Source organism: Euprymna scolopes, chromosome 3 (assembly GCF_053919585.1).
Source record: "Euprymna scolopes isolate OS-2025 chromosome 3, ASM5391958v1, whole genome shotgun sequence".
Classification (NCBI taxonomy): domain Eukaryota; kingdom Metazoa; phylum Mollusca; class Cephalopoda; order Sepiida; family Sepiolidae; genus Euprymna; species Euprymna scolopes.
In genome coordinates this window covers 46,816,760-46,827,792 of record NC_136484.1, presented here as the reverse complement: position 1 = coordinate 46,827,792, position 11,033 = coordinate 46,816,760, and the positions used below count along the sequence as shown (strand labels likewise).

Sequence of the window (11,033 nt, the reverse complement as noted above, 5' to 3'; positions counted from 1 at the left end):
GATAACAGTCTGCAAAAAGAATGAATGCACAAATTATGAAAGAATTCAAAAAATAAAAATAAATAAATAATGAGCTTCTTCAAGTTCATCTTTTCAAACGTGGAAACCTGATAGTCGAACTCAAGAATCTCGACTTAAACATAAAATTCCTAACATTTTAAGTGGAAGGCTTTATTGGCTGAAAAGTTGTGACTGTAACCAAGATGAGAATAGTAGTTCGAATAAGCCAAATTATCACTCCTCATCTAAAAAATTTCCATGGCATAAAATGTGTTCATTCGTTCTGCACTGAACAATACCAAATGTGTCATAGTTCTGCAATTGAGGATCTCTGCACCAAAACAAAACAAAACGTAGACAAGAAACACAAGGGTAAATAGTGTATAATATATTTCTTTATTCTTTTGTAAACAAACTCTACCCAGTCAGTCACGTGTACGTGCGCAAGTAAAATGTCTCTTCATCTGACATCCAACAACGCATGATTAGAAGAAAAAAAAAACTCGTTAAGTAGATTAGCAACTGTGAGTAGAAAATTTTTATCAAATTTTGGTCCATCGTTTCATATACTTTTGATTTGACTTGATGATAATACGTGATGATCGTCTTCAAACATTTCACAGCACATCTCACTTCATAAATACGTTTGGTCCTTTGGAAGCCACTGAAAATAATGAAAGTTTTAAAGTTTTTAAAAAAAATATATACAATTCAGTTAGAATCTTAACCCTTAGGCTATGCTGGCTGTTAATTTTTTAACACCTAGTTTTATTCTTACAAACAACTGCAACAATGGTGTCTTCAAGGACTATGGAATTCTTCTTTGCCCTAACTGCATTAATCAATGAATGAGATCCATGTTTGAATGTTTGTATTGTTTTTTGATAAAAAACAAAATATTATTTTTCAAAGACCTTAGACGTAGGCAAGAATGTGTAAAAATACCATCATAGCCCAAGAGTTAAATAAAGTAAAAACAAAATGGTTTTTGATTAAATTTTTACTTCTTTTTCTAAATTTTTGGTAAGGTGAAAGAGAAATACAATACAAAGGAGACTAATTATTTTTTGTTTTGTAATCTCATATTAAGAGAAAACATTACGGATTAAAATTTTTCTTGTAAATCAATTTTTTTATGCACACGTATTGACTATGAAAAAGAAAAGTGCCTTCCTGAAAGCGAGATGTCTATATATATACAAATATACATATAAATATATAAGGGTTGTTCCAATAGTAAAGCCTCCTTTTTTTTTTCTTTTTTTTTCACTCAAAAAGTTCAGCTATGAAGATGAGAGTAGTACCATCAAAACGAGCAACCTTTTCTACATAGTCACCATCATTCTCAATACACTTTTGCCAGGAATTTCATTAAACTGACCAATTTGAAACAACAGGATTAGTGAAAAAGGATATTAATTGCAGGTCGTTCGGCCACTTGACAGATCAAAGCAGCAGTAACAATTTGGAATCGAGATGACCAAGTTGGAGAGACATGTTAACAACTGCTCAGGGCGCTCCAGGTGATAATGAGAACATTGTAATTCATTTTGAACAAGATCAGAGATGAACTGCAAAATCCATGGCATCGTTAATGGATAATAGATAAAAGGTTGTGCTCATGCTTATATAAAAGTAGGCCTTCAAGAGGCACACAGTCAGTCAGAGAGACTGATTTAATGTTCTTTCTCTGACAAAACCCAGATCCACTGCTGCCAAGTGTCTTTAATTTATCGCCTGGGTTTAGACTTCATGTTTGCACCTCAAGTTACATTATCAAGAAAAACTTTTACTAATTATCGAATGAGTGTCGCATATGAACAACAGTGGCAAGATTTTATTATATACTAGCAGGTGGCCCGGTGTTGCTAAGGCATAAAATACACTTAATTATGATATTTTAATTTATGCAAATTTTGTATTTATTATTACAGAGCCAATACTCTATTGATTATTATATTGTACCCAATATATAGTAGCTATTTCAAGTTTTTAAAAAAAAATATGTGTTGGGTGCCAGCAGCTAGAATCAAAACCAAAATTCGCTACCATCTGATCTAAGAACACATGGATATAAAAACTTTCAAAATTAATGCAGTTACACATAGCTGTATATTTATGCATGCATAAAGGATACACATTAAGTTGACTTATGTTTGCCAAGTTCGAATTTTTACAATTTTGACCATATTGCAGCTATTTTTACCGACTAAAAACGAAATAGAATTTGTTCCGAACATTCAAATCCCTTATACATTATATATATATACAGTCATCGACAGATTGTTCCGCTGTATCACAGCTTTTCAGTGCAGCAAAACTAGCACTCATCCTGAACCAGGAATCGAACCTACAACCATCAAGTTAATAGTTGGCAGTTCTACCCTCTCGCCCATGGGGCCAGTGCTCACAAACGACATTATCAAATGTCTATTTATATAAACATTTGATCAACACTTTTTACAGTGCTCAATTTGTTTGTTTATTTACAAAGAGCTTTGCATTACGCTAAGAAAACAGTGAGTTAATACTTTTTGATTACATCTATGATGCCAACAATTTGAACTGTCTCTTCATTAGCCTTACAATCCTCACATGTCATCAAAACCTGCCACAAATCAAAAACACAACATGAGAGAACATGTGATTGATTGTCGACAGTCTTGGACCAGTCTTGGACCTTGACACTGAGATGTTTCCAGGACAAAGGTGACGCAATGAGAGATACAACATCATCTATATTATATTTCTCTTGGTCTGTTAGTCCGCTCCACTTTTCCCCGGAAACTACCGGGCGGATCTGGTTGAAATTTGTTATAAGGTGCAACTGACTAAGTGCTATGGTATCCATTCGATGCATGGATATAAATTCAAAGGATGCAAAAATGAGCACAAATTTAACGATATTCAACCATCAATTCGGCATAAAGCATTCATTCTAAGTCAATAGGCTATAACTTTTTGCCCGTTTTAACAGACTAAAAAATAATTCTGAAAAAAATGTATGTATGGTTCCTATGACAAGCTTTGAAATACACTACAGTATTTGTTACATTATTGTTTTTCCAAAATTTGTCACAATAATTATGAAATACAAGAGTAAAATAGAAGAAAAAAGAAAAAAAAAGTATTATTTACTCAGCAGTTTTGTTCAAAAAAATGAATCACGGATGAAACATCACTTTTTCAATTTTCCCATCAACACAGAATTTTCTTTCTTCATTTCTTGTAAATCATTTGTAATTTTTTCCAAGTTAGCCTCAATTTTTTTATTACTTTCATTTTCAATCTGAAAAAAAAAAGAAAAGAAAGAAAATGAGTATTTGTACAGATTAATATATACTTATGTGCAGCTCATAACTTAACTTTTATTCTGCTGGCCATAGAATTTAATTTTCGATTTATTTTTTTTCTTTAAATATGTTTATCATTGTAGACTACAAAAATAATTTTTACAGTTTATGTGAAAGCAATATATATGAACTACTGAAATCAAGTTAATTTAATGCAAATATGCGATAAAAATTGAATTTAGAATAAATTTATGAATTCTATACTACTTCAAAATTATATTCCGTTTAAGGAACAATGGTAGGAAAAAGGTTAATGGCTAAATTTAGACTTCAGTCATTTTTATGAACATTTTTTGATTCCATTTATTGTAATTAGTTATCTTTTCTTGTTGTGGTTAATGTCTAATACAAAGTGACCCACCAAAAATGCCATTCATAGAATCGTTAATAAAATTAACAATCCTTTCTGCAATCCAACAAAATTTTGTACAAATAAACTTCAGTAATATGCATGAATTGTCCATCAAGTTTCAGTCATAAATGTACAACAGTCTATGTTTTATCACTGTTTAGTGATATATGGAAGAAATATTATCAATGTTAGCATTTAAAAAATATTCATGTATCATAATGGAATTTTTTCAATTCTGTGAACAAATAAACAATTTTTATAAACAGACACAACAATATATTAGAGTTTTGTTTCATTCATCTACTGCTACTGCTGTTTGCATATGGAATAAACATGAAAGAACTCATTATCGATGTAACTTTCCTGAATAACTATGGCATAAATAGAACTTATAAAATACCAGGACATCAAGATTTACTTCAAAACATCATTATACTGATCGTGGTAGTGGTAACTAGTCAAAAAAAAAAAGAAAGACATCACTGCTTGTAATCTAAGCTGCTGTAAAGTTCAAATAGCAGGTCTAAGACAATGTAAATCTTTAAAAGAACCCTTGGATAGAAATGTAAATCCTAAAGAAATCAAGTTTTAATCCCAGGAAAAGGCTCTTTGATTTCTAAAAACTAATTGATCTGAAAAAAAAAAAAAAAATTTTTTAAATGCATTACAATTCAACTTTCAGTTCTCTAACTTCTTTTCTTTTAATGGATACATGTCATTTTTAAGGAATTGCAGCATATTATTAAACTATTAATTTAATTTAGCATATTATTAAACTATTTTTAAGGAATTGCAGTAGATTATTAAACTATTAATTTATTGAGATTTTCAGTGGCATATTCTGATTCCTTGCACAAAAAAATACACTTATATGGCAAATTTCATCGCTTGATCTTGTGTGTTAAAAATGATACAACATTTTAACTAAAAAAATAATGTAAAAAATGTGACAGAACACAGAGGGGAAAAATATCCAAACGTGTAAAACAAAAAGAGTCAGAACATTTTTTAAAAAATTTAACAGATTCTATCTTCGCTCATCAAGCTCTTTGTATGTATGCCATTATTGAGATATTTTATTCATCTGATGACTTTGGCTTGTTTGTTTATAAAGTCAATTAAATCATATGGAATAAACATGAAAGACATGACTGCTTGTAAACTAAGCTGCTGTGAAGTCCAAATAGCAGGTCTAAGACAGATAGTCGCAGGAAAGGGTTCTTGGATCTCTAAAAACTAATTGATCTGGAGAAAAAAAAAAATTATTTAGGATAAAATGCATTAATTCTTTTCATTTATCTATTTTTTTTCTTTTGGTTTTCAGCCTATTCTTATGCGAATCTGGAAAAATCCTCAAGGAATTCAAAGTTTTCTACGTGGAATCATTCTTTGTGCCTTTGGTTCATTTTTATTCGGTTGGCATGTGCATGAAAAGGCCATCCTGTTGATTTTAATTCCATTCACGTATGTAAGTGCTCGTTCATTTCAAGCAAAAGGTTAAGGTTCAAAGCTGGAGTTTGAGTAAATCTATTGCTTTAGGAGTTTGATTTACTCGGATATAAAAATTGTTTATACCAATGAGTATAAAAAGAACATTATATTTACAAATACATTTCTCATATTACGGGAATACGTTAAATAGATGTTGAGTCTCGATAGTAAAACAAATTCCAGTCCTAAAAAAAAAAAAATGCATTTCTTTTATCAAATTTGTTAAATCGGTTTTGAATTTTAAATGGTTTTTACAAAATCGGTGTCTCTTTGTTTATTTGCATACATTATACTCTTTGATCCGTCAAAGTATTTTTAAATGTAACCTCTTTAACATCTCTTTGTTAATTCATTAACTTTTTTATGTTTCCAAATGTGTAAAGATTCTTTTGTATGAAAGGTTTCGCTGCGAATTCTTATCTGATATGTAAAAATGAAAAGAAACCTCGCACAGTAAAGTGGATGGTGGTTACTCTCGCTTTTCTTCACTCATGATAGATGCATAGTCAGTATGTGTGGGTTTTTTGATACAGGTATGCATAAATAGCACTCCTCCTACAGTTCAATCTTTCTATGCCATTGTAGAGGCAGTAGAAACCGTGTCAGGGCTACTTGGATAACGAGGCTCTCGTGAAAATCCAGGATTCAATATCAGTATCAGTCAATCCTCTGGTCGTTTCTATGTCTTTGGAAAGCAAGGATATATCAATTGCAAAACTGCAAATTCATAGAGTAAGAATAACAACATTGCTTCCCTTGTATGTTCTTGGACCAAAACCTTCCCAGACTTTGTATGTAATCATTGGGCCTCTCTGTTGCAGGTATAACATATAGCATCAATCGATGTGGTAGATGTCATTAAGACTAGACAATCCTGAAGCATGATCGCCTTAAGAATTGTGCCAAAGTTTGATTTGCCCGACAACAAAGCATCAGCAGTGCCCCACCCTACTTGATGGTAGTGTCAGTTGCCCACCTAACAGGACTCTGGTGAAAATCCAGGAGGAGTCAGCATCAGGGTTCATCATACTCAGGTTGTCGCTGCCTCTGCATATGGCAAGTAAGACGTGTTAGGTGTGTAATCGCAAATCATTGGAGTGGAAGTAGCAATCAAAACTTCCCCCACTGACTTCACAATATTGTTGTACCATATTTGGTCAGAACAGATACTACACTTGGATGCTAGCTCAAAGGCCAAGAGAATGTATTTTAGTAAGAGTTTCATGTTCGACACCACACAGCATCAGATGATATTTAAATTTTTTTTTTTTTCTATTGCATCCTTGGTGATCAGCCAATATCATCTTTTAAAAAAACGGGGTAAAAGAGTGATAACATAAAAATAAAATTGCCATATCATATTATTATATAGACATTTTTTTATCTATACATTGTCTTATATTTGACGATGTTAAATTCTGTTTCATTAGGATAATTTCTTATGTAAACTTAAACAGTAACATGGTTTTTGATGCCAAAATATTTTATGTGTTTTAATATTTACCTGGTCTTCTAAGACTCTGATTTCTCTCATTATCACACCTGTGTCGTGGATGGTGGAAATTAAAGCTTCACAATTCTGAAAGAAAAAGAACACAGATATGATAAGCTGTTGAATAATGTAATTGATAAGTAAGATGGGTTGTCTGTCCTATCCACAACCAAGTCGAGGGAAGGTGACATCAGAGCTGGACGAGAGTAAAGTACTTTCACTTTTGGTCTTGCTCACTCTTGCTCTTCTCAGGGATTTTGTAGTAGTTGGATGTATTTGCTTATAGCTGGTATCTAGACTGCTGAGGAATGCCTCCATCCGCTTCCTGAAGGGCATAAAATAATTGCTTTCACTGCTTTTTTTTTTTTTCAGAGAACAAGAATAAATAACGTAACTGTTGTGATACAATATGCTTCCTGCTTGACAACATCACCGACTCCAATATTGTGTTTTGTGGATGATTTTAATTTTTCATCTTTTCTGGCCATGTTATTGTCTCTCACATTGGCGGCGGATACACAAGAATAAAAAAAAAATAAAAAATAAAAACTCTGACATATTCTGCAAATATGTTATAGGGGTGTGTGTGTGACACCATCGACCGTCTACACGCTAAGGCCCATATCTACATTCTGTCGTGTTCGTCAGTTGATGTCAGCTCATCTCAATCTGGTCCAAGTCACGTCCTGTCTTCAACTTTGTCCAACTTGCAACTCAAAAAGAAACCATCTTCAACCATTGTAAACCTAAGACTTTATTTATTTGCAGACTGTTATCCTCATCTTCATAGTTGCTATTTCAAAATGTTTCGGCCAACTATTCCTCTGACCTTTGGGACCCGTGGCACAGTGAATAAAGGTGTTGAATCTTTATGGTTCCAGGTGAGCATTGTCTGAAGATAGCGGTTTCAATCCTACCCAAAGTCGGCCAGAGGATTAGTTGACCAAAACATGGTAAGACGACAACAACTATGGAAGGCAGTAATTACTGAGGATTCAATTAAGAGACTCAGCATTTCTATCCTGTTGTGATTAACCACACGAGTAAGGCCAGAGGAATAGTTGGCCAAAATGCTGTGAAATAACAACAATGAAGATGAGGATAACAGTCCGAAAATAAATAAATAAAAATACAAATTACTCATCTCAAAAGATTCCAATAATAAAATAATAAAGCTAAGATTGTCCATAAACAGTCCCCAACCGTCATAAACTGTCACATAACTCATCACCACTATTAAAACTAACTCTACAATACCCCTTGTTCCCGTTACTGCCACACCTTGATTAACAATCCTATCTTAGCCTTCTTTTGTGTTTCTTTATGAACAACTTCCTATACCTTTATTCTGTGGATAAACTCATTTAGTCTTTTTTTCTTTTTCTTTTTTTTTTTTTAATTTCAAACATTTTTGAGAAAGATGAATGATGATAATATCACAGCATGATAACATGTTGTTGATTACTTAAAAGCAGTTACAAGTCGACCAGCACATTTCAAATCCGAGATGGTTGATTGGAAGAAGCAGATTACTTTAACCTTCAACATCATTGCCGGTGTGATACTTACTCATCATCAGGTAAGAAGCAAGTCACAGCATGGCACCAATTACAGTTGGCATCCATTCTTCAGTGATGGAACAAAAATATTTTTTTTTTTCAAAAAAAATTAAAAATTTTAATATAATAGTACCTACTTACATCTTATCTGATAATTGCTTATACGCCAAAATATACAGTATATATATGAACTGGCGAGTTACATTCCAATGACCAAAGTAAAAAATCAGTCCACAATCATTTTTATTATTATACTTATAATATAGATAAATGTCTATACTTTTTCCATATATGTCTTACACATGTTTTATTATACTGATAAATATTTGATACTCGATCAATGCTGAGTAAATCTGCTAGTTATATATATATAAATTAAATAAGATACGTATTATATACGTTTGAAGCCAAAACAACGCATTGTTACAAAATAAACAGATATTTATTTTGTTTGAAATTTATGTTAAAGTTCACAAATATATTTCGAAGGAAACCTTCATCTTCAGTATGTTTTTTTTTTTTTTGCCACGTTGTTGTTGGAGCAGAGAATTAGCTGTTTGTTGTTTCTACTGTAGTTTTTTTAAGTCTCGGAACAGTGCGTTTGGTCACGCGAGATTCACATTCTAAGGAACAAAATCTTAACATATATAATATATATATACTAGCAGGGAGACCTGACATTGCCCTGGATTGAATGATGATCAACAAATGTTTCACACTCCTATATTTTTATTGTTATTGAAATCAATGAAATCAACTATTTTTCAATCACATCGATTGAGTGCCTGCTCTAGTTGGGAGGAAGGTTCACAAGCCTCCCCATATTGACTTAGTTCATAATACATAATAATAGTCTACATTGCACTGTAGAGAACCTACTGTTGATTTTATAAAATTATTTTTAGCTTAAATTAAAATTCAAAATGCAAAAGTCAAGTATCAAGCTTCAATTGTGCTCTAAGCAGAAACATTCATTTCAGAAAGGCCAGTTATATCAAAGAACCTACTGTTGATTTTATATGCTTGGCCTTACTGCTTGTGCAGTGATAATGGCTTGGATTCAAGTTTAAAATGAAAAAGTCAAGTATCATGGTTCAATTGTGCTTTAAACAGAAACATTCATTTCAAACATGCTCCTGTCAGATTAAAGAACCTACTGTTGATTTTATGTCAGGCCATTCAGCTTGTGTGGTAATAAAACTTCTCAAATGGGCTTGTGATGTTAGGCTGTGTAAGGTGTTAACTTTAGTCAAAATCATCTGTTCTTTCTTTCAACAAATTATTTCGACTATCGATTATTGATACTTATCGAAAACATTCTGATACAAACCCTATCTAAGAACACTGCTAGGCACATAAAGTATGTGAAATTTAATAAAAAATCGTCCCAGCTTTTTTCGAGTCCATAGGGAACGAACTCACATGCATAAAGTTCCTTTTATATAATAGTAGATATAACTAGCAGATTTATTCAGCATTGATTATCAAATTTTTAAACATAAAAAAAACTTGGAGGTTAGAAATCCTGTCAATAGTACAATCTACAAATAAGAAAAAGAAAAACAGGTATTTTAAGGAATTGTGAAATATTTAATTCAATTTGATCACTTTATTGATACTGTGGCACTTGTACAAGACATTAAAAAATGAAAATATCGAAAAAAAGATTATATTGTATGTATCCGTTTTGGACTGAAGATCTCCAAGAAAAAATTTCACTTAATTTGATCGAGTAGTTTTTTTTTTAGTTTTTTTACAGCGAAAAAAAAAAACACGTTTTTATGACAGCACATTGAAGGCAGACATCTTCGAATTTTTTGAACACGCCACAGGAAGATAACTCAATTTAAAGTGCCGACACTCCCTTCCCACCTTTAATACTAGCTTTTCTTCCTAAAAATCAAACCTTTTGCTTGGTATCGTAACATATTGTTTTTTCGCTGTAAAAAAAAATAAAGAGAAGAAAAACTACTTAAATTAAGCGAAATTTTTTTTTGGAGAACTTCATTCCATAACAGATACATACAATTTAAACTTTTTTCAATATTTTCATTTTTTTATGTCTTGATTAAACTGTACAAGTACCGATACTGTATTATGTAAATGTTCTTTGCAATGATATTTTTTAAAAAGGGTTGACTTGTGAATCACCAGAAATGCATGAAGAGACATGACAAACAAATAACATTTTTACGTCATTAAAAAAGTAGATTTCAATTGCAATATAAACTCACCTCATGTAGAGCTGCTAAATGTTTATAGGATTTACGAACAGATTCATCTTTCTTGGCATCCTAAGGAAAAAACACAAAAATCAGAAAATTAAAATTATTTAAAAAAAACAAAAAAAAAACGATTGATTATATGAAAACTGTGCCAATAAAAAGTATATCAATCTCCCAGTCTACAAATTGACCTTTAAAATATGCCTCTCACTTTGAATAAGAATTCTCAGTGCAAGTCTACAGTTCAACCTAAATAAAAAAAAATTGAAATACAAGAAAACCTTTATGATCTACATACCTGTCATGTAACAAAAATGGTATATTCGAAAAATCATGCAAATTCATCAAGTAGTTTTATTTTAAGAAAATTAAATTTTTATGAGTAAGCAAAAAGGGATTGTCTCGTGTCGTCATTAAAAAAAAAACAAGGGCAGATAACTCCACAATAATTAAAGCTTGCAAAATCAGCCTTGTAATGCTAATGATTTCACATTAAACTTAAAATTCTTTAAAAATGATTTTCTTCACAAAAAAAATAATAAACTACTTGATCAGGTTACA

General features: G+C 31.7%; 1 protein-coding gene across 1 annotated transcript in view; it reads right to left on the bottom strand.

The window, feature by feature from the left end:
- Positions 1–377: 377 nt before the first annotated feature.
- The window catches only part of LOC145254720 (coiled-coil domain-containing protein 22 homolog), a 66,041-nt gene continuing 55,385 nt past the window's right edge, over positions 378–11,033 (bottom strand). Inside the window, exons 15-18 of the mRNA XM_080113445.1 lie at positions 10,482–10,541; positions 6,701–6,775; positions 3,139–3,289; positions 378–664 (exon numbers count right to left, since the gene is read on the bottom strand). Of these exons, the coding sequence (XP_079969571.1) occupies positions 3,179–3,289; positions 6,701–6,775; positions 10,482–10,541 (246 nt within the window). The 3' untranslated portion in view covers positions 378–664; positions 3,139–3,178. The remainder of the gene's footprint in view (positions 665–3,138; positions 3,290–6,700; positions 6,776–10,481; positions 10,542–11,033) is intronic.